The sequence below is a fragment of the Sinocyclocheilus grahami genome, unplaced genomic scaffold (genome assembly GCF_001515645.1).
Source record: "Sinocyclocheilus grahami isolate Dianchi unplaced genomic scaffold, SAMN03320097.WGS_v1.1 scaffold802.1, whole genome shotgun sequence".
Classification (NCBI taxonomy): Eukaryota; Metazoa; Chordata; class Actinopteri; order Cypriniformes; family Cyprinidae; genus Sinocyclocheilus; species Sinocyclocheilus grahami.
In genome coordinates, this window is record NW_015505981.1 from 371,899 (window position 1) to 397,319 (window position 25,421).

General features: G+C 35.8%; 1 protein-coding gene across 1 annotated transcript in view; it reads left to right on the forward strand.

The window, feature by feature from the left end:
- The window catches only part of wnk4a (WNK lysine deficient protein kinase 4a), a 70,768-nt gene that overhangs the window by 39,830 nt on the left and 5,517 nt on the right, over positions 1–25,421 (forward strand). The window contains exons 6-17 of the mRNA XM_016246587.1: positions 474–562; positions 1,409–1,628; positions 4,276–4,645; positions 7,466–7,623; positions 7,783–7,847; positions 9,523–9,658; positions 10,814–10,930; positions 14,754–14,939; positions 19,358–19,406; positions 19,519–19,629; positions 23,502–24,298; positions 24,638–24,728. Coding sequence (XP_016102073.1) covers positions 474–562; positions 1,409–1,628; positions 4,276–4,645; positions 7,466–7,623; positions 7,783–7,847; positions 9,523–9,658; positions 10,814–10,930; positions 14,754–14,939; positions 19,358–19,406; positions 19,519–19,629; positions 23,502–24,298; positions 24,638–24,728 — 2,389 coding nt within the window. The remainder of the gene's footprint in view (positions 1–473; positions 563–1,408; positions 1,629–4,275; positions 4,646–7,465; positions 7,624–7,782; positions 7,848–9,522; positions 9,659–10,813; positions 10,931–14,753; positions 14,940–19,357; positions 19,407–19,518; positions 19,630–23,501; positions 24,299–24,637; positions 24,729–25,421) is intronic.

Consider the following 25,421-nt stretch of genomic DNA (forward strand, 5'->3'; position numbering starts at 1 on the left):
CCATTATCGGCAGATTCCGATATTGGTCAGATAATATCGTCCATTCCTAGAATCGTGAGATATAAACTCACAATTGCGGGGGGGGAAAAAGTCAGAATTGTGAGATAAAAAGTCGCAATTACCTATTTAATTTTTTCAACAACAAAAATTTTTTTTTTATATAAAAAATGTTATATAAAAATGTATATAAAAATAAACAAACTCCCATAGCTTTAGGGTTGTGTGCTTTTCTCAAGGATAGTGTCAGTAACAGATCAACAGTGCATTGGTGCAAAGTAACTTTTTCAAAACATCCAGGCAAGCTTTGAAACCTCGCTCTTGTGTAACTGGCTGTGATTAGATTATATGAAAGGGAATGATCTAATTTACATTTGAACATTAGATTGATGAGTGACATATTAAAACATTTTTAGCCTCATTGACTGATGTTTTTCTCAGACTTTGAAATTGGTGTCCACTTCTGCTGTTTTCAGGGTATAAAGCCCGACAGTTTCTACAAAGTGAAAGTTCCAGAGTTAAAGGAAATCATTGAAGGCTGTATCCGCATGAACAAAGATGAAAGGTACTTTATTGATTTTCCTGTTTGATTTTCCACTTTGAAAGTGTTCTTTAAAACATTCTTGTGCAGAAGCATTCTATTATTCTGTTATTATTATGCAGCATTGTTCTACAAAGTGAAATTGCTTAGGATTCTGCAAAATATCAGCAACAAAGATGCTACAGAGATTGTTTTTATAAAAAGAAAATCATCCTAAATGATAAATAATAATATATCCTCAATGTTAAATATGCATCTACTCCACTTTCCAGCAACTTGGGAAACCTTGTAGCTTTGCCTATGAAATTATATTTTTTGTTTTGAGCTAACTATGTGATGATCATTACGTAATATTTCAATATTTAAAATCGGTCACAAGTTACATATCAGGGTTATTATTGTTAGCTAAAACTATTTTTGGTGATTTAAATATAGCTGAAATAACAAATATTAAGTGAAAAATGTAAATTAAACAAACTAAAATAAGTTCGAGTTGAATCACTAAAATTGCTTACTGTAAATAACTAAAAGAGTAAACCTAATAAAGTAAAAACGCTAAAACAAAATAACTAAAATTAAATTAAAATGAAAACTAAAGTTTTAAAATAAAAGCTAGTTCAAAATAATATTAGAAATTATTATTTGCATGCATTTCCACCCTTCCACAGTCATATGCATATGTAAAGTAAAGCATGAAGCTTAAATAGTTTTAATAATATAATTATTGTTATTATGCTTAATAATTTGATTCATTGAAAACAGGTGCTTGTAACCTATATTTCAAATATAAAACAGCTTTAAACCACCTATTGATTGACATTTATTTCATACATTCAGTTTGTGTGGCTTCATATGGATCTTTCTGTCTAGATACACCATCCAGGACCTGCTGGAGCACACGTTCTTCCAGGAGCACAATGGCGTTTACGTTGAATTGGCTGAGGAAGATGATATGGTCAAATCCAGCCTGAAGCTCTGGCTTCGCATGGACGGCACCAAGAAGCTCCACGGAAAGTACAAGGACAACAACGCCATTGAGTTCCTGTTCGAGCTTTACAAAGACGTGCCAGAGGAGGTGGCGCAGGAGATGGTGAGCTTCACTCACACATAATCTAATGCCAACCGGATCTTTACCTCCCTTTCTGTTAGCTTTTCATATGTGTTTCTTGAAGGGATCTAAGGTGTGGTTACATTTCCCATCTACTCTGACTCGTTGGTTTACTGTCACTGTTAACACTAAACCCAGATATTCCCCTCAGGCATCAACAAAGCGTATGTGTTCACAGATGTACGTTAATATGTGGGTTGAGTTTTCTGCAGAGATCTGCAACAATGATCCAGAAGCATTGATATTCAATCACACAGAACTATTAAACAAATATGTGTGTCTTAGTAACCTACCAGTTTTTAGCAGGTGTTTACTGTGCATGTTACCACAACACAAGTGGATGAATCTTACAAAAACACATCCAGATTACATTTCATCCCAAAAACTAATGGGGAAAAAGGCTTTTGCATCGCATTATTATTTTTTGACCGTTAATCACATTTCCCCGCTCAATTATTGTGTCCAGACGGTTTTCTTTTGAGTTTCTGGTCATTCAGAATACTCACAGTGGCAGATTTCATGACTGTAATGTGCAAAGACATTTTACTTTTAAGTTTTAGCAACTTCCTTAATTCCAGTGTAATTTCTCATTACTGAAATACGTTGTTTTTAGCGCTGTCAAATCGATTAATCACGATTAATCGCATCCAAAATAAAAGTTTGTGTTTACATAATATATGTGTGTGTACTGTCTATTTATGTATATATAATGCACACACATAAACGTATATAAGAAATATATGTAATATATTTATATATAATAATAATGTGTATATATATATATATATATTTCTTAAATGTATACATGTATATGTGTGTATTTATATATACATATAAATATACATAGCACACACTCATATCATGTAAACACAAACTTTTATTTTGGATGCTATTAATCGTGAATAATCTATTTGGCAGCCCTAAATATTTTATATATTTTTTCTAAGAATTGGTAGTAAGAATTGAGACAATAATGCCAAAAGCTTCTTAAATTCAATGATCATAAGTAGTGTTGTCACAATACCAAAATTTACCATAAGATTTAACACTGTGTCTTTCCTTAAGCAAAAGATCATTTATTGATTTGGGGCTGAAATGTGATGCAGAACTGTACTTTTATCAGATTCACCCAAGCTTGATTTCTTTGTTTTTACCCTTATGACTTCATGACACAGGTTTCCTCTGTGACCTTCACAATGTCGGTCGTTTCCAACAATCTGTCCTCACTCTGGGTAGATTTCTTTACTCTTCCTGTGTCAGTAATATGGGGACGTAACTGAACTCTTGCCCTTCCTAGAGCACAAAGTCTCAAACACACCTCAGTATGTATCTACTGGCAGGTTTTTCTTGACACAGTGGCACATGAGCCTCACCATTCGCTTCAGGCCTGTGTAACCCTGCTGTGTGTTGCATAATGGTTTCAAGGGCATAGCTTTTTAATTATCAAGGTGGAAATGTGAGAGCAGGGCCAAATGAGGAAGAGGGTCACATGACTGTTGATAGAATAGCTTCAAGACTGTGTTGTGAAACTGGAGCCTTTCTCTTGTCCAGACTGAATCCCACTTTTTATTAGACCGGACCTTCACAATTCGTCTTTTATCTCTCAACGTGTCTGCTTTTCATCAAGAACAAATTTATCGTTAAGTCACATCGACGGAGGGTTATCACGTAATTTGACTAGCTGATATGATGATAGAGTCTTCAAGACAACATTGGCCTACATTGTTTCATTGGAAACACACTGTTCCAGAGTTGAGTGAAAGGTTATTGAGAGCCATTTTCATACACTTCATGCCAAGAAAAAATTAGATTTAGATCGTCAAAGAATGTAGAATTTGTTGGCATCAATAACAAGGCACCATGTTTCACACTTGCATGCAATATTTAAGGAGTAATTTACCCAAAATGGAAAATGTAGTCACCCTCAGGCCATCCAATATCTAGATGAGTTTCTTCATCAGATTTGGAGAAATGTAGCATTCCATCTCTTGTTCACCAATGGATCCTCTGCAGTGAATGGGTGCCGTCAGAATGAGAGTCCAAACAGCTGATAAAAACATCACAGTAATCCACAAGTAAAAAGTCCATCTCCTGTCACATTAAAATCCACCAGCATATTTGTTTAGAACTGTTTTGGACTGTTTTTATTTGTAATCGGTGCTTGATCTGTGCATATTTCTCGCCTGATTCAGACAAGACGACTTTTTAACTGGAGAAAGCAATATTATGGATAAACGACTTGTGTCTTAGCCAGAAACTATGGTTTGAAGTTAAAAATGTTTTAATGATAGATTTGTTTGTACAATTACACAGCTTTTCACTACACAAGATGTGAACTGATGGACTGGAGTGGTGTGAATTACTTGTGGATTATTGTGATGTTTATATTTCAGCAGTTTGGACTCTCATTCTGACGGCACCCATTCACTGCAGTAGATTTTATGGGATCATGTTCATATTTGAGAGCACAGTTACTAGTGTAGGCACCCAAGTCATGGTAGACACCATATTTCTTTTCATCTGAATACAAAAATAGTGATTTAAATTTGATTTGACCCATATGTATTGTTGCACTAATAAAGTTTTACTCTCACTAACAGAGTTTTATCAATCATCTAATTTTTTCCAGGTGGTTCTGGGGTTTGTATGTGAGGCCGACTACAAGCTGGTCGCCAAGGCCATGCGAGACCGCGTTACAGCCATCAAACGTCAGCGAGAAAAACACCGTCGGCTAGCAGAGGAGCAGCAGCGGAAGAAGGAGGAAGTTATTGAGGAAGAGTCTGAGCTGCCATCGCCTAGATCCAACGTTCAAATATCTGAAAACCCCACCCCTTCTCCTGTGCAGATCCCGCCCACTCCTGTAATCCCAGAACCCATGTGCTCTCCCATTACTGGCTCATCGGATTCTGGGATTAACGGCAGATTCCCACCAGAGCCCGAGGAACCAGAGGCCGATCAACACTTCCACATCCACCATACAAGCTGCTCCTCAGCAACCTGTACGTACCAGATCTTCATTTGATCATGTTTATGTGATTACAATAATGCTACTATTGAGCAGCGATAGACCAATACACTAGTCAGGCTGATACTTTTTAGGTTCATTATTAGCCACTGAAAAATCCATATTGGGAAACCACTATTTCAGATGTCTTTCTGCTCTCCTGCATGGTTTCAAGACGGCCAGTGAGCCTCACATAAACTACATTGTGCAGTGCCCTAAATTTTCCTCAATGTTTCTTTCATGGCGTGTTAAGCCCGGCAGCTCTCCTAGACCTGAAAACAGCATGGCACAGTCAACCGACGTCCACAAATAAACTCTTTTTAATAGCCAGTATGTGTATGCTTATCAGGGAGGGTGAGGGTTACGGTCATGCAGTTTGACACACTCTTGGAGTGGAAATTATAGAAAAAGGAGGACACTGTGATATGAAGAAGTAGATTTCATGCATTATTAACTGTTATATTCCTACATTATGTGTATGTATTTTCTCTGTTGATATGTTAGCAGTCAGTCAAGGTTATTATAGTTAAAATGAATACCATAAAACTTCCAATAAAATAGGTGTTAACTCAAATAATAATAATATTAAAGGAAAACTTTTTAAAAATTTCAGATAGAACCATAACTGCAACATTATTGTGGTATCATTGAGATAATATCATTTTTATTACAATTTTGAAAGTTTAAATTTTTCATTTAAATTTTAGTTAAAACTTTAGTAATTATTTTAAAATATGTCTGTCTGTTTCTCATTTATTATTTGTGACCCTGGAGCACAAAAGCAGTGTTAAGTCGCTGGGGTATATTTGTAGCAATAGCCAAAAATACATTGTATGAAAAATTTCAAAATTATAGATTGTTTTTTATGCCAAAAATCATTAGGATATTAAGTAAAGATCGTGTTCCATGAAGATATTTTGTAAATTTCCTACTGTAAATATATTAAAACTTAATTTTTGATTAGTAATATGCATTGCTAAGAACTTAATTTGAACAACTTTAAAGATGATTTTCTCAATATTTAGATTTTTTTGCACCCTCAGATTCCAGATTTTCAAATAGTTGTATCTCGGCCAAATATTGTCCTATCCTAACAAACCATACATCAATGGAAAGCTTATTTATTCCGCTTTCAGATGATGCATAAATCTCAATTTCGAAAAATTGACCCTTATGACTGGTTTTGTGCTCCAGGGTAACATTTAGTTTAACCAGATGAAAAAACTACTAAATTGACATAAAAAAAAAAAAAAGTCAAATCATTTTTATTACAATTTTGAAAGTTTTAATTTTTCATTTAAATTTTAGTTAAAACTTTAGTAATTATTTTAAAATATGTCTGTCTGTTTCTCATTTATTATTTGTGACCCTGCAGCACAAAAGCAGTGTTAAGTCGCTGGGGTATATTTGTAGCAATAGCCAAAAATACATTGTAGTGGTCAAAATTATAGATTGTTTTTTATGCCAAAAATCATTAGGATATTACGTAAAGATCATGTTCCATGAAGATATTTTGTAAATTTCCTACTGTAAATATATCAAAACTTAATTTTTGATTAGTAATATGCATTGCTAAGAACTTAATTTGAACAACTTTAAAGATGATTTTTCTATCTATCTATCTATCTATCTATCTATCTATCTATCTATCTATCTATCTATCTATCTATCTATCTATCTATCCATCCATATCATTACAGGAAGAATCAGATTTTGGGGTCATATGTGAGCCTGCAGCACAAAAGCAGTGTTAAGTCGCTGGGGTATATTTGTAGCAATAGCCAAAAATACATTGTATGAAAAATTTCAAAATTATAGATTGTTTTTTATGCCAAAAATCATTAGGATATTAAGTAAAGATCGTGTTCCATGAAGATATTTTGTAAATTTCCTACTGTAAATATATTAAAACTTAATTTTTGATTAGTAATATGCATTGCTAAGAACTTAATTTGAACAACTTTAAAGATGATTTTCTCAATATTTAGATTTTTTTGCACCCTCAGATTCCAGATTTTCAAATAGTTGTATCTCGGCCAAATATTGTCCTATCCTAACAAACCATACATCAATGGAAAGCTTATTTATTCCGCTTTCAGATGATGCATAAATCTCAATTTCGAAAAATTGACCCTTATGACTGGTTTTGTGCTCCAGGGTAACATTTAGTTTAACCAGATGAAAAAACTACTAAATTGACATAAAAAAAAAAAAAAGTCAAAAGCAAAACAAAATGACTAAAGCTAACTAAATGTAACATTTCTTATTTTCATTTAGTTTAACTTGATGTACTAAAATAAACTAAAACTGAATGAAAAACTCATTTAAGACATTAAAAAAACTAAAACTAATAGAAATGACAAAAGCACAACAAAACTACTAAAAATAACTAAGTTTACCATTTTACATTTTCATTTAATTTAATTTGATGTACTAAAATAACTAGAACTGGACTGAAATGATGCTAAAACAAGCTGTGAGTTGTGACGCACTTCGCTGACATTTTGCCATGTTGTTTTAAAGGAAGAATATAAGCGGTGGACATGGCATCTGCTTTAAGCTTTTAACCCTGTTTTGATCCATGAATTCTAGTGTCCTTTGGCCTTTGATCCAAGTCATCTGATATGAGAGACATCCGTGCTATTTATGAATAAAGTCATCAAGACCTTAACGTAATGTATTTCTGAGTGAAACAGGATATTTCATGCTAAAATCATTGGTGGGTCTTGATTTGATTCATTGGGGGATTGATTGGATGGTGAAAAAGAGTTAAAGCAAGCTTTTAATGAAAGAATACAACTTTGTGTTTCTCCAGCTGACTGTGAGACTGATGGATATCTCAGTCCCTCTGGCTTACAGGATGTTACCGAAACTTCAAATGGCACCATCAGCTGCTCTCCAATCCTCCTTCCCCAACAGGCCACACCCACGCCCACCATCACTCCACCAATCCTGGCTCTCCGTTTCCCCTCAGTGAGTTTATAATTACAAAATTGGCCTCACTTAATCCCGAGTTAAACTCAGGAGAGCCATTTAACCTTAATTTACACTAATTACTATGAACTTGTTTCTTTGATGTTTGTTGTTAATTACTCCACGTAGCTGAAGGCCTGTTCCTTAATCTTCCCACAGAGTATTGCCGTGTCTAGTAAAACCGAGAGAGGACCGCTTAGCCCTTTCTCCTCACCCGTGGACAGGTAAAGACCTGCTTTCTTTATCCCTCAGCTCTTCTCTCACATCTGTGGACTTTGGGGTCGATGTTTTACTTTAGTGCCAGATGTACTAATGTCTTTGTGCTCAGTAGGAGCCCATCCCCTCCTCTCATCTTTCGCAACAGAGCACATGCTCCATGTCCTATAGGATACTGTTTATACACCACAGGGCTCTTGGACGCCGTCCCTAGCAAATGCCTGCCATTACAGCATAGTTTTCCACTCATTAGAACTTCATGTTCCTCAACAGGCAGAGATCTTTCAAAAAGAGCCAGAGTCTGCCAAACGGTAGGCTGGCTATAAACGTGTTTGTGGGCCTCGTAGGAAGCCCAGTGTTTGGATAAAACAGAGGCTTGTATTGGTAAAAGACACAATTAGCTCACAGAAACAAGCTCAGAATGGACTCCACGTCCCTACGGGCCAAAGTCAGACAAGGCCTCAAACTGTGTGTGGAACTTCAGCAAAGATAAAGCCAATTCAAATACTACATCTGTCTAGTTTTTCCTCTTTAGCTGTTATATTGGATTTCCAGAAAACAGTGCAGTTAAAAATACATTTTGCTGTCCAGCAGTTCTTCCCATGTGTAAAAAGAAGTACACTTTACTGAAATAGTATACTTTAAGTGCAAACTGAATGTAATGTTTTTGAATACTTAATTGGTTTAATGTTATTTCTATTGAGACCTGTATGTCATGTATTTAAATATATTTGTAATCACACATTTGTAATGATGAAGTTGCAGTTCAGTTTAATTTAACTGAAATAACATATAAATCCCCTACAGTTAAAATTATAATCAAGTACTTTACATGTGCTTTAGTATGTTAGTCAACACATTAAAATGTACTTTAAAGTAAAACTTATAAATTGACATTATTACAATGTGCACTTTTTAAAAGTGTGTTAAGATACAGTGAATCTTTGAAAGTAACTCTTTAAGTACACTTAAGTGGCCTTTTATTTCAATAATGTATTATCTACAAGTACAATTTTTAAAAATATACTTTTAAGATTTAAAGTATACGACAAGTGCACATTCAACACAATTAAGCACACTTGTTTTTCACAAGGGTTCTGTGCACTGGACATTACTGACGATCGACGGGGTCATAGGCCAACAACTAAACGAAGGACATGCACAGAGTTAGTTTAACTACTTCAGACTTGTAAAACCTAATAAGAGGGAACACAGCGCTCATTAAATGTACCGTGTTCCCTTAAAAACCTGATATTAAACAAATAAGGGTGTTGAGATGATGAGAGAGGGAAATTCCTCAGTGGTTTGTGCTTATTGAACCATTTTAATGGGCTCTGTTTAACTGCAGGTCTTCCAAACACCCGTTTACTTTACATGACGGTCACATTTGTGCTTTTATAAGTTTACTAGGTTGTACAAAGTGCTAGTCGTGTTGATTTGACGGTTAACATAACAAACTTGATTTTTGCAAGTGGTTTGGGGTGAGTTGCACACAGAAGTTTAATACTTAGGGTTAATTTTATGTTTAAATACCATGCAACAGTATGTATGCATTAGCAAACATCGCTAATAATGATAGCTGTAAGTGCACACACAGATATTTTCCTGCAGTTTGGAATGCCATAGAATGCAAAACATAATCTTTTGTAAATAATTTGTAATTTAGTTATCCTTTCTTCACAGTTATGCTTCAGATGTGACCTCAGGCTTGAGCGATGGCTACGATGGACTGTCAGACAGAGGGAGTAAGTTTGCTGAAAGACGGACAGCAGGGAAACTGTTAAGGAGGAGAATGCGGTCTCGTCTGCGCATTACAGGGGTGAGGATAATTCAACATTTGATCCAGTCACGTATGCATCAAACTAACTAGAGGTTGACCGATATTTATTCTTTAATGTCTGAAGCTGATACCGATAATCTTAGAGAGCAGGTTGGCCGATGAACCATATAAAGCTCATATGACCTTGCACTATTTAATTTTAAAGATAGTAAATTCTGCAATGATATTTATATTAATTTGACAATATTTGCTAAAATAAATTATTCGAAAATTAATCGTATGAAAAATACAGCTTTTTATTTGTTATTATAAATAAAATTATAACTAATTTTATATTATAAAGATATTATAATAGAATTTTGACAGTTCTTAGCAGTGTCAAAATAAAAGTCCGACTTCCTACAGTTTTCAGCCAAACAAAAAACGAAGTGCCTGATGCCGATAATTAAAAAATGCCAAATATCAGCCTTGAGAACAAAACTTGAACTAAATCAAGATGAATAATGACACTATTGCCTTCTGTAGAACTTCTTATAGCTGAATCAAACTATAAGTTTCATAATTGATAAACTTTACACAATTATTGAACTGAACGGAATCAACACTGTACCGACTTGAGCTGAAAAATTATGCTTTTGTCTTTTTAGACCTGCTTTACAGCAGAATTTGAATTGGTCTCATATTTGATGAAGTTTGCATCACTGATTGTTATTTTCCTGCTTTGAAACAATCTGTATTTTATAAAGTATATTTTATAATATTTTAGATTTTATTAAAAAAAGGTGACTTGACTTACCGTTATATCGGTTGGAGACTGTGCTTAACCGCCCACCAGTCCATTTCTCCACTTCTGTAAATCCATGATGGAAATCAAAAATTGTTATAAGTGCAAATGGCAATATCTTGGAATGATATCGCATGTGAATTCAAGATGTTTAGCAGATGTCCATGTGTGATCATTCTCTGAGTGGGTACGGTATGTCCTCAGTCATTTGTTTTATAAAGAACCCGTTTGACTTGCATTGATTAGTATTCAAAGGGCTAGAGACATGAACAGTAAACACACAGTCAAACACAATAAGCACAATAAGTCAAACACATCCCAAAGAGCATTTGGCCACTTGCAACAAAATGTATGTTCAGTTGATGACAAAATATTAAATACAGAATATTTGTGTGTGTTGTTCCTCACAGGTGTCTGATAAAGTGGACCGGGTAGTTGAGTGTCAGCTACAGACCCATAACGATAAGATGGTCACCTTCAAATTCGACCTGGATGGCGACAACCCTGAAGACATTGCTGCGGTAATGGTAGGTGCCTAAAATCTTAAATACATTCGTTAAAGGGATAGTTCACCCAGAAATGAAAATTCTGTCATTAAGTACTCACCCTCATGTCGTTCCAAACCCGTAAGACCTTCGTTCATCTTCGGAACACAAATTAAGATATTTTTGATGAAATCTGAGAGCTTTTGACCCTGAAAAGACAGCAACGCAATTTTCCACATTCAAGGCCCAGAAAGTTAGTAAGGACATCATGTGTGTGCGTGTGGACTATTTTAACGATGTCCTTACTACCTTTCTGGGCCTTGTACGTGTCAGTTGCATTGCTGTCTATGGAGGGTTAGAAATATCTAACTTTGTGTTCTGAAGATGAACAAAGGTCTTACGGGTTTGGAACAACATGAGGGTGAGTAATTAATGACAGAATTTTCATTTGTGGGTGAACTATCCCTTCAACACATTGTTTTCTCTTTTCATAATGGCTTATTCTTTGTAGAGTTAAATCAAACATAAATATCAAATGTCTTGACTACATTAGGATGAGGATATTAGTATCCAGTAGTAGTCATGGGACACATGTAAGCACACAACCACACACATTATCAGCTGTAGCAGAGATACACAAATGCCCCACTGCCGCCCTTATCAGGAAAATCCCACGAGCTAATGTTGTACTTCCCCTCCGTCAGTGAGTGATATGCTCTTATGAGTGCCATTTAGTGAAAACCTTGTGAGAAAGTCCTCAGTGAGGCACGTATCCAGACCTCACTCATTTAGCAGAGCGTACTGTGGTAGATTAGAGATGGGAGATTGTCAGAGCCATAGGCTAGTGACCCTTTCCCGATCCCATTTCCCTTTTTTTTTTCTCCAATCGTTTGTTTGTTTGTTACAGTATTTATTCATCTTTGTTAATGTTAGTTAATAAAAACATATCTGTTCATTGTTAGCTCACGTTAACTCATGTCTATTAAATTATATTAACAGATACAACTTTTGATTTGAATTTATTGATAAATGTTGAAATTAACAACTAAGATTAACTAAGTTTTTTGCCATTTTTTAATTATAGGCATTGAGCACCAAGTTTTTCTGTTTTGCCAATAACTGTCAGAAGGGGTACTTTTATTTTACAACACTGGCTTTAATTTTGAACTGTCAAAATTACAGTGGGGCAAAAAAGTATTTAGTCAGCCACCAATTGTGCAAGTTCTCCCACTTAAAAAGATGAGAGAGGCCTGTAATTTTCATCATAGGTATAGCTCAACTATGAGAGACAAAATGAGAAAAAAAAATCCAGAAAATCACATTGTAAAGATCTAGACAAGTAATAAAAAATTGTGTATGTGAGATAGAAAGTTGCCTGCGTACTTGCACTCCTCAGATACTTATATAATTTGAAGAAAGTCTAATATTTTTAATCCAAAAGAGGTCTTAACTTAGTTTTTTTAATGTTTATTTGTCATAGGTTATTCTGGGATTTAATAATTCATGCACTGCATCAGAGTGCGACAAATGTTTCTGTTAAAAAAGCAGTACTGGCTGGATTACTTGCATACATTGTATTGTATTGTACATTTAACTATATTTTACTGTAAATTTATTTAAAATGTCACGTTACACTCTCACAAACAAAAAAAGGTACAAAAGTTGTCACTGGGGTTGTACATTTCCAAATAGTACAATTATGTACAATTTAGATACTAAGTATACTAATATGTACCTTTAATGTGCTTATATGCACACTTTAGGGGTAAAAAAGGTACAAAGGTGTACCTTTTGAAAGGATACTGCTCCAGTGACAGCTTTTGTGCCTTTTTTCTGAGTGTAGATCTATTACAGTTTTTCACTGTACAGTATATAAAGGTACTTGCCGTTAACCAACAGGTTTGTACGCAACAATCTTTTACCATTAAAATTACAAATATTTTTAACAGCGTAGTCTGATTATGAGTATTTTAAAACGTATAGTATTTTAATATATAATCCAATTACAAGTACTTACATTTTGGATTTCAGAATCCAGATTACATATGTGACCCTGGACCACAAAACCAGTCCTAAGTGTCAATTTTTCAAAAGCTGAATAAATAAGCTTTCCATTGATGTATGGTTTGTTAGGATAGGACAATATTTGGCCGAGATACAACTATTTGAAAATCTTGAATCTGAGGGTGCAAAAAAATCTAAATACTGAGAAAATCATCTTTAAAGTTGTCCAAATTAAGTTCTTAGCAATGCATATTACTAATCAAAAATTAAGTTTTGATATATGTATGGTAGGAAATTTACAAAATGGAACATGATCTTTACTTGATATCCTAATGATTTTTGGCATAAAAGAAAAATCTTAAATTTTGACCCGTACAATGTATTGTTGGCTGTTGCTACAGATATACCCCAGCCACTTAACACTGCTTTTGTGCTCCAGGCTCACATATAATCAGCAATGAAGAAGTGAGCACCAGTGTGGTTTGGAGGTGTTTCAGATGAATGAATTTAGAAGAGGAGGAATAAAATCTCAGAACAACCATAAAAAAAAACTTGAAAAAGTTCACGTCGAAGTATAAATTGAATATTAATGAACTGCTGATATTTTCCATGAATGTGAGGCTTATATAGTGTAAGAGTGATGGACGCCTATTGTCTATATGAGCGTCTGACTGTATATTGCTCAATAAGTGTGTGTAGTCTGATTATGAGTATTTTAAAACGTATAGTATTTTAATATATAATCCAATTACAAGTACTTACATTTTGGATTTCAGAATCCAGATTACATATGTGACCCTGGACCACAAAACCAGTCCTAAGTGTCAATTTTTCAAAAGCTGAATAAATAAGCTTTCCATTGATGTATGGTTTGTTAGGATAGGACAATATTTGGCCGAGATACAACTATTTGAAAATCTTGAATCTGAGGGTGCAAAAAAATCTAAATACTGAGAAAATCATCTTTAAAGTTGTCCAAATTAAGTTCTTAGCAATGCATATTACTAATCAAAAATTAAGTTTTGATATATGTATGGTAGGAAATTTACAAAATGGAACATGATCTTTACTTGATATCCTAATGATTTTTGGCATAAAAGAAAAATCTTAAATTTTGACCCGTACAATGTATTGTTGGCTGTTGCTACAGATATACCCCAGCCACTTAACACTGCTTTTGTGCTCCAGGCTCACATATAATCAGCAATGAAGAAGTGAGCACCAGTGTGGTTTGGAGGTGTTTCAGATGAATGAATTTAGAAGAGGAGGAATAAAATCTCAGAACAACCATAAAAAAAACGTGAAAAAGTTCACGTCGAAGTATAAATTGAATATTAATGAACTGCTGATATTTTCCATGAATGTGAGGCTTATATAGTGTAAGAGTGATGGACGCCTATTGTCTATATGAGCGTCTGACTGTATATTGCTCAATAAGTGTGTGTGTTGGATTACATGACTGAGTGACCGCATGCAGCTCCTTTTCTCCCATACAGAAGCTCTTTGTTTGGTCTCAGAGTCCTGGCAGCGCAGAGTCACTCCTGGCGTGTTATTGGTCGAAGCATGAACACCCACTGCTATTAGTGGTGTGTTAAAATCTCAGCTTGTGGACAAACTTAATTAAAGCTGCCTTGAATTAAAAGAGTGTCCATAAGCATGCACATGCTCAATTTAAGCCCGTTTCATTTGAAGTAGTCGAGGGGTAGTTTGCATTGCACAGAGAGCCCCCTTGATCCCCGCATGGTCTACGTGCGCTACGTGTGCCAGTTCGCCCTCGGCATACAGAATGGATGGGCTTCGTACAGTAAGTCAGGCTTGCTCATTTGGTTTTGTTTATTTCCTTTTCTCTCACCCCCTCAAGGTGCATAATGAGTTCATCCTGCCCTCGGAGAAGGAAGGTTTCATTCACCGCATCGGTGACATCATTAAGCGAGCAGAGTCTATGATGAGGAAGGACTCATCGGGTCACCACGAAAGCTACGGAGTCGCCCGTCCCTCGTATATAAATGCCGTCCACTCACTCTCTGGTTCTCAGGTGAGCCTGCAAGTAAAGAAACCTGTCCAGTTCACTCACATTCATTATCCATTGCACTGTGATAGCTACCAATAAGCTATGTCAATTATTACTTGTTTATTTTTTATATTATAATATGTTTGTAATATAATGTAATAATATTATTATATAAATACATACTGGTAAAAAAAAAAATATAGCCTGAATGCACTGTAAGTCGCTTTGGATAAAAGCATCTGCATAATTAATTAATTAATTATTAAATTATTTTAAATATATAAAACTATAAAATATAGTATTAGATATAATTCATTGTAATTTACATTACTGGAATCATTACGGTTTTTGAAAGAAGTCTCTTCTGTTCACCAAGGCTGCATTTATTTGATCAAAAACACAGTAAAAACAGTAATATTTAAAAATATTTTTAACATTTTAAATAATTGTTTTTGATTTGGGTATATTTTACAATGCATTTGATTTCTGTGATGCGCAGCTGTATTTCCAGCATCATTCCTCCAGTCTTCAGTGTCACATGATCTTCAGAAATCAGTATAATATGCTGATCTGCTGCTCAAGAAACATTTCTGATTATTATCAATGTTGAAAACAGTAGTGCTGCTTCATATTTTTGTGGAAACCATGATACGCAACCAGTCAAAGGTTTCAGGTAAGTAAGAATATTAAATAATATTAATAATACTTTTAGCACATTAAATTGACAGTAAAGACATTTATAAAGTTTCAAATAAATGTATAATTTTTTTCACAAAAATATTTATCAGGTTGTGTATATACTATAATCAATAAAATAATGATTTAAATGTATAATTTGTATAATATAGATTATGATAATTATTTAAATACCTACTTTTCCTATTAAATCAATTATTTGTTCTGTACACGTACTTTTACTTTCCGCTTTGTTTGTAGAACCAGATGTATGCAGTAATAGCAGATAATTTTATGAGAGCGGCTTTTTTAAGATGTCTGGGTAATTGCGGTAGTGGATGAATGATAGTTTATGGCTGTAGGTAAGGGTGTGTGCTCTGATCAAGCGATTACACAATCGATATCTTGAGTTCTCTGTTGTTGTGAGTGTGTTTGTTTGAAAATTAGTGTTTCAGGTTTAGCTGATGATCTTGAGGCGTGTTCTGTACCACTTTGTCCTGTTCTGGGCAGCACAAAAGAGGACACTAAACACTGAGCAGCTGGTTGAGATCTGTGTGCACCATGTGCATTTCAGTGTCCTCTGATTTCCTCCGCTATTTACAATGTAAATGAGGCTTTAAAGGGTTAGTTCACCCAAAAATGAAGATTCTGTCATTAATTACTCACCCTCGTGTCGTTCCAAACCCGTAAGACCTTCGTTCATCTTCAGAACACAATTTAAGATATTTTTGATGAAATCTGAGGGCTCTCTGACCCTCCCATAGACGGCAAGGTAACTACCATGTTCAAGCTACGAGAATACTTTTTTGCGCAAAGAAAACAAAAATAACGACTTTATTCCACAAGTGACGTAGTAAAGACGAAAATGTGGAATAAAGTCATTATTTCAGTTTTCTTTGCACAAAAAAGTATTCTCGTAGCTTCGTAAGTTTACAGTTGAACCACTGATGTCACACGGACTACTTTGTCGATCATCTTGGTACTTTTCTGGACCTTGAACGTGGTAGTTACCTTGCCGTCTATGGGAGGGTCAGAGAGCCCTCGGATTTCATCAAAAATATCTTAAATCGTGTTCCGAAGATGAACGAAGGTCTTACGGGTTTCGAACAACACGAGGGTGAGTAATTAATGACCGAATTTTCATTTTTGGGTGAACTATCCCTTTAAGGGAACCTGCGTAATCACAGAGCTTTTTCTCCAAAACTACAAAAAGTTAGATTGACAGTGAAGACTTACAATGGATAGTTTTTTCTACTTTTTTCTACTTTCGGTTCTGATAATGTATTATTTTATTTATTTATAAATAGCACTCAGCAATACCATGGTATGCCATAGTATATTCAACATGAAACAACAGAATATATATCAAAACAACAAAATATGTATAATTTTAATGGTTAGCTTAACAGTTTTACTGTTAAACATAGCCCAAAGAATGTAAAAAAAAAAAAAAACATTTACTGCAGCAACTTTACATACATATGCCATAAATAATACAAATATTATATTATATACATTTTATTAAATATTATTTTTTAAATGTTTATAATGCACATTATTATTATTATTATTATGATGATGATTATTATTATATTTTTAGTCGTTGTTCAAATTCAATTAATTTTAATTGTTTCAAAAATCAGAAACAATACATAAACAACCCATTCTGTTCTGACACATGAAAATACTCTGTATCTGTATCTGTATCATGAAAATGCAATATTGGCATTGACAATACTTAATGAATTTGCTTAATAAAACAGAAATACATTTTTGTCCTTAACATTTTTGTTATTTAGTAACAGTTTTGGTCACACTTTATTTTTCCAGTTCTCATAATTAACTAACTTTTAACTTTTGCCTCAATATTCTTCTAATTCGCTGCTTATTAATAGTTTGTAAGGTAGTTGCTAAGTTTAGGTATGGGGTGGATTAAGGGATCTACAATATGGTCATGCAGAGTAAGGCATTAATATGTGTTTTATAAGTACTAATACACAGCCAATATGGTAGTAATATGCATGCTAGTTAATAGTGAGAATTGGTCCTTAAAATAAAGTGTTACTACATGTATATATATATATATCATATATGTTAGATACAGTAATGAACTCTTTTTTGCAGTTCTTTGCGATGAAATCCTCACGTTGTGTCCAAACTCTGCAGAACAAAACACAGTCTCCGTTTACTCCAGCCTGCCAGTCAACTGATCTGCAGATATGTCTTAATTAGTACAGAGAAGCAGAACAATGGCTGTTTTATTTGGACTTCGAGATCTATAACAGAATAATGGAGGTACACACACCCACACACTCGTGCGTGGTACCCTGGGGGTTGCGTAACCTCCACTCAAGAGCGGGCTGCTGGATGCAGACCAGGTCCTGATTACAACCAGCCGTGCGAGAGTAGCTGCATCCCAGACCTCCTCCCTGCAGGCGTCCTAATGCTCGTCTCTGAAGTCTCCTGCATCGTTCACTCAAGATGCTCAAAGTGTAAAGGCGGAGGATGACAGAATGTAACCCTTGTACCCAAACCACAGGCCTCCTTTTCAATAAGCGGCACAGCTGTGGAGTTTATGCAGAAGAAGTGGCATATGTATGAGCTGTTTCGTCCATAGAGAGTGATTGTCATGTTAATTGTGGCATGAATAGTCTGCAGAATGACTGTGTGTATGGCTGAAGTAGAGCGAGCTGTAAAGGAGCTCATAGAGATTCAGCGATCAGACATCAACTGCTCTTAACCTTAATTAAACTTAAGCACTCTGTCATTAAAGAATATTACACTAATAAATAAACCACTGTTACTCCCAGTTAGCCTCTGCAGGCTTCAAAACTTTCAGTTCTCAATACCATGCGTTTAAAATTTGAATGTTGTGCAGTAATTAAATAAGTGACAAGATTGCGCAATGTTATATCAATGACAGAATACAGGTTATACTGGATTAAGTTGTTTTTACTGCTGATGTGATTAAAAGTGAATAAAAAAAATGAAAATTTAATTTAATTTTACATTCAATTGAATTTCAGTTAAAGGGATACTTCACCCAAAAATGAGAACTACCCCATGATTTACTCACCCTCAAGCCATCCTAGGTGTATATGACAGATGAATACATATTTAAAAAAAAATTCTGGCTTCTCCTAGTTTTATAATGGCAATGAATGGTGGTTGAGATTTTGAAGCAAATTAAAGTGCATCCATCCATCATAAAAAGTGCTCCACATAGCTCCGGGGGGTTAATAAAGGCCTTCTGAAGTGAATTCGTAGCAGAAGTTTTAAGTTTTAAATATGGACATTTTTCTTACACAAACCCATCGATTCACTTCAGAAGGCCTTTATTAACCCTCCGGAGCTGTGTGTGGAGGACCTTTTATGATGGATGGATGCACTTTAATTTGCTTCAAAATCTCAACCACCCATTCACTGCCATTATAAAGCTTGGAAGAGCCAGGAATTTTTTTAATATAACTGATTATCTTCATCTGAATGAAGAAAGTCATATACACCTAGGATGGCTTGAGGGTGAGTGAGTAAATCATGGGGTAATTTTCATTCTTGGGTGAACTATTCGTCAAAAGATTAGAATAGGTATGAGTTAAAAAAAACAAAACAGTATAAACAATATGAAGTTTTTTACTGTATTTTTCATAAAAATAAATGCACCCTTGATGATCGTCAGACACATCTTTCAAAAACATTCTCCCACTGTAAATGAAGCCTCTATAAAACAGGATTTGAAAGGACATTTATAATATAAAACGCACTGTTTTTCCTTACAGTCAAACCTTCACAGTCTGGCACGAGCTCATTCCTCTTCCTCACTACCAGGTAAGCTTACATAAACTTATCCATTGAGTATTGATGATGCCAACATGAAGTTACTCTTTCAAGCCTTTTCAATCCAGCACCTTTTTCACGCATATACATGTATGTTTTCCAGCAGAGTTTGGTCTGGGCGCCGGGGCAAGAGCCTCTCCTCCGGGAGCCGCTGGAGACATTACCTCATCCACACGTCCACTCTTACGTTCACAGTCTTTCCATAATGCCCCGGGTAAGTGACCACTTCTCTCCAGTGTAACTCTGCTTTATTCCTGTGAGTGGGAATGAAAGTTGGCCGCTCTAAATGTCATCAGGCTGTAGCCGGCGCCTTCTGCATATATAGTAACTCAAAGATGCAGTTTGTATCCGCCTTGCTCATGGGACTCTTGGGTAATTGCTTTAGCTGAAGGCAACTTTTTTGTGGGCTGTGAATGCTGTCTTCACGGTTCCAAAAAATAATGAAAGTTGTGTTAACCTAAACAACATTTAAAACATCAACAGACGTCATTTTGACTGATAAACAATACGGCATCTGGTCTGTTATGACTCCGTACTTTAACAACGCCCCCACAGTTACTCAAAAGGGATAGTTCACCCAAAAATGAAAATTAGCCCATGATATTTTGAAGCTAAATAAAGTGCATCAATCCATCATAAAAAGCATCCCAAACGGCTCCGGGGGTTAATAAAGGCCTTCTGAAGCAAATTTATGCGTTTGTGTCAGAAAAATATCCATATTTAAGGGTGAGTAAATCATGGGATAATTTTCATTTTTGGGTGAACTATCCCTTTAAAAATAAAGAGTTTTTTTTTTTTTGATGCCATAGAAGAACCATTTTTGGGTTAATCTAAAGAACCTTTTTCCACTATAAAAATAACCTTTTGTGAATGGAAAGGTTCTATGGATGTTAAAGGTTGGAACCACAGATGCCCATAAATGACCTTTATTTTTAAGAGAGTATGAATAGTGATCAGAAGTTTTTAAAGTTTTAGAGCATCAGGTCAAAAATAGAGATGGAGAGAGGTGCAAGTGAGGATTTGAGAAGATTAATGAAAATTATTTTGTGTATTCTATTGGAGTAACTCATTTGATACTGTTTACTAAATGATCGTAAGACCCCATCGGTTATCTATGGAAGCTTATTTCGGCTAAAATGAAACAATAAAAAAAGGTAATTGCGGCTTTTTATCTCACAATTTAGATTTTGTTTTCTCTCAATTCTGAGTTTATATCTTGCAATTCTGACTTTTATTAAAATGAAAGAAAAAAGTCTGAATTATATGTGAACTCAGAATTATGAGATATTTTTTTATTCTGTGGCAGAAATAAGCTTTTATAGATATATTTTTCCTATTGTGAAAGCAGAATAAAAAAAAAACTGAATTTACTAAGACTACAAGAGTAAAAAAGCTTATGCAACTGAATGAAAAAAACCCGCTAAATATTACATTATTTGACTGAACAATGACATGGTAAAATAAAATTGATTTCAAATGCAATTATTTAACAACAAAAGCTGTTGTGACCACATTAGCATATTGAGCTTATTGAAGATAATACAATAGTTTTACCCACGGAATTTACTAAGACTACAAGAGTAAAAAAGCTTATGCAACTGAATGAAAAAAACCCGCTAAATATTACATTATTTGACTGAACAATGACATGGTAAAATAAAATTGATTTCAAATGCAATTATTTAACATTTATTTAACAACAAAAGCTGTTGTGACCACATTAGCATATTGAGCTTATTGAAGATAATACAATAGTTTTACCCAAATTAAGACCCGTTCATACCAAGAACGATAACTGTAACGATAGCTATAACGATAACAGCATTCACACCAGTGGACGATATAGTTCTGTTTATTATAAGCTTGCTGCAGTTTTGTCGTCTGCCACTTTAAATGCTAGAGCTCTTTAAAGTCAGATGGATTCTGATCGGCTGTCGATGTTTCTGTCATTCACCGGCTGGGAAAAAAATTGTTCTGAAAGAGATTCTAATGATATTGTTTCTCTTTGTCGTTATCGTTATAGTTGTGGTGTGACTTACTAATTCTCAAAGAATCGGAACGATATTTAAAGCTTGTCATTTTTATTATTGAATATGTTATTATTGGCTATATCAAGACAAGATCTACCTACAGAAATGGAATTGCATTTACTTTTATGCGTTTGGCAGATGCTATTATCCTGCACTGAAGGTATACATTTGATCAGTTCATGCATTCCCTGAGAATTAAACCCATGGCCTACTGTTTTAGCTACAGTGTTGTAGTCAACTGCATATATATTTTGGGAATGGCAGAAAAAAAGACATGGAACATTTACAACCCACGAACCCAGTTCATCAAAGTGACAGATAATGACATTTGAAGTGCAACTTCTGCTCCCCACATCTGTTTGTAAGCTCTTCTGCTCTCCCCATCGGGGAGCTTTGTCGTAAATTAAATACCAAGACCCACAAATCCAGCCAGATCCCCTGCCTGCTGAAGTCTCTCCACCGCTGCTGGTGCTTTTCTGTCCCTCCCACAGAACATTTTGTTCTGCTGCCTTCTGGCTCCGTGCCTCCATGATGCATCTTGTTTGTTCACTTTTTGAAAAAGAATATCCAGATATAACCAAGAGCCACTGTTATGATGTCTACAGCAATTATTTTCATCCGACCAAATTACCAGCAGCCTCCATTGCAATGGGAGCTTTACAAGCCAATGCACAGCTGGTTTTTATTTTCCTTAATGTCAGGCTCGCTGGCTTCATCGATCGTTCACTGGGGCTGTTGACGTAATGGACCCATCAGATACAGTGTTAGACAACACTTTGTGTATTGCCATGGAGATGGCACTGTGTGAAAGGTTTATTGTGTTGAGGCCTTTCACTTTAGCATTGACGGATGCACAATGAGAGATGATGGGACAAGCCCATAGGTGTGTGAAATAGAGCGAGGGTGACACCTCATCCTGTTTGCTTAGGCTCGCACAAAGCAGGAGGAACCAGTTACGGTCATTTATCATTGCCTGTATTCACACGAGTATTGCAATCAAGGTTCGGTTATTGCTTATGAATGAGTGTGATTAAATCAGTTGCAACAGTAGCTTTTGTTGTTTTCTGGAGAGCCTTCTAGCTAGGCGTACATCCAAAGTAGGTTTGTGTCAGATCTTTCCAGCATATTTTAAACGCTTTCTATATAAACTTATAGATGCATAGTGTATAGTGAACAACCTTTCAGATGTTTATGAATTGGTTTTGTTTGCAAGCTGTGAGTGTAGTTGTGCTCACATAGGCATCACTAATATTAACTTTGTCATGTAACTCAGCCACATATCTGTGCTGCAGACATGATTGATATTGATATTGATATTACAACTTTATGCAATTTAGTCTAAATGAATTAGAAATAAAACACTAAAGCTAAAAGCAGCCGCTTTAGATTCTACAAGTGAGATCATCACAATATTGTAATGTACAGCACAAAAAAATGGATATTAGTTTAGAAAATGTTACAGATTACATGTAACAATGGTATTAAATAATGAGTGTTTTTAAAAATGTAATGCTTTTAAATGTAAACGTTTGGGAAAATTGGGAAAGAGCATTAATAATTAAATATACAGTATATATATATAAATACTCATAAATAAAAAAGAAAAAATACATTTTACATTTATGCATTTAGCAAGCTTAAATTTTATATTTAAAATTGTAAATATTTGTGACGAGCAACCACACAGCAGTTATTTTAGTATCAATGAGGTACTGTTATAGTTTTTATCAATATTTAATTGCATTTTTAATTCATTTTAATTTTTAATTAAATTTAATTTTTAAATGTAAAGTTGAAAAAAAATTGAAAGTGTTTTTGTTCCCCATTTGTTTTTTAAAATGTCTAAATAGTTGTTATGCATTAAGTCAAAATGAACTTGAGAAATGTTGCCTTGACAACTAGCTGAAATTTATTTCAAGTAAAAAAAAACAGATTTTTCATGGTTTTAGTTACTATAATATCCTCGTCACACAGCTGCATGCTTTTTTAAAGCAACTTTATATACAAATCTCACTCTAAACTACCCTTGTGACTTATGTTTTTTGTCATTTCGCAGGTTCTCCTCATCCTCATCACGTCCCATCAGCTTCAGTCTATCCTCCTGATCCCAGAATGCCTCATTCCAAACTACCTCACATGCAGCAGTACATACCCTCATACATGAACACCGCCACCCACTTCCCCTTCCCGTACCCTCCTCACCCAGCCTCCCCCAAACCCGCCCACACTCCCCTATCCCACATACACAGCAGTCCGTCATACTCCCTCTCGTCCCCTTCATCCGTCCCGGGCTCCCCGAGTCCCTTCAGCTCGGACGTCTCAAGTCCTGTTTCCGACGTCAACCTGATGTCTCCCCCTCCGACTCACACACCGGCCATGTGGCCTCCTCACACTCAACCGCTGTTTTCCCTGGCAAATGTGCTGTCTATGGCCATGAGCATGGCACATTCGTTCATGCCCACACCGAGTCTGGTACAGGCCATGCCGGGGTTCCAGCCCGGTTATCCCGCGATGTATGCGCCCCAGTATCCTCCATCTGTACAGGCGGAGATGGCGTACAACCAAGGGATGGCCGAGTATTACCAGAACTTGGGTTCCCAGTTTCGGGACACTGTGATGTCGTCTCCTTCCCGAGCTACTCCAACATCTGCTTCACCCAGCGGCGTCTCCACATCCAGCCAGCAGACAGCGTCCACAGTTCCTCATGAAGGAATGCTGTACACACAGGAATCCTCCAAGGATTATCCTCACGGATACAGACCCACTTTCCCCAGACACTTACTGGAGCAGCGGAGCAGCCCCGGGTCTTCATCCGGACGCTCGTCTTCCTCACGAGCGAGTCCAGATAGCAGAGTAAGCTTCATTTTATGCCCGTCTGTACATTTGTTTTTAGAGCTGCAAAATAAACAGAAATAAAATCGCAAAGGCAAAACATCGCTGCATGTTTCCGAGTCATGCATGATCCAGTGTTTTCAGTGGCTTGGTTTGCAGTAAACGCTGCTAAATGTTTAGCTTTGCCGTGTTATGACTGTGTTTGTTTCCATAGTGTTGGCAATTGTTCTGAGCATGATTTTATATGACTGAATGTCAACGGCTAACTTTGCTAATGTACCTTTGAATGTGCTCATCCTCGGTTATGAAACCCAGATGTGGAGGTATGCCTGAATAAAATGCTCTTGCGTTCTCTCCAAGGTTTCGTCATCCAGTCCTAGATCATCGTCCCCCCTGGCCACGCTAGAGACTACCAGAGCATCCAAGTGCCAAGAAATCTCGTCACCATCTGGTAAGATACTGGCCCCAAAACACAAACACCCCGACACTTTTACACACACTTATGCAACTTTACAGTTACACACGTCCTGCTACACTGAGGGCTTTCTTCTTACATAATATGGTTTTATAATGTTTAATGGTTAAAGGGTTTGTTGACACCTATTAAATATGCCTGTCGGACTACGCTACCTATAGGCAGAGATTGCCTAGGGCCTCGGGCTTTGAGGCAGGGTCTCCATAACCATAACATTCCTATACACCAGTTCACCAGTCCAGATAGGCAGCAAAATACGGTCTCATTGTTCATTGGATGTAGTTGAACTGTCACTCACCTGCAATTAAACCAATTAATGATGCCGTTTCAAAACGGGTCCCGCCTTTTGAATGTTTGCCGTACTAAACACATCCTTCAGCTGCTGCGAAGAAAAACGCTAAATATGCACACAAAGAAGCCCAGCTCCTAATGCAGGTTTATGAGTTATCATCATCTATTTTAGAGTGATTGCAATGTATTCTAAATATCTGTCGATCAGCGTCATTTCCGGATAGATCATTCACCGGTTTATTACGAGTTTAAAAGAGTGCATACAGTGAATGACATCGCGTCGAGAGCTGACTAGCAAAAGTCAAAGCAAAGAAGTTTGAATTCAAAGTAAAAAAAAAAAGTATATTTCAAAAACTACATTACTGCTCTAACATAACA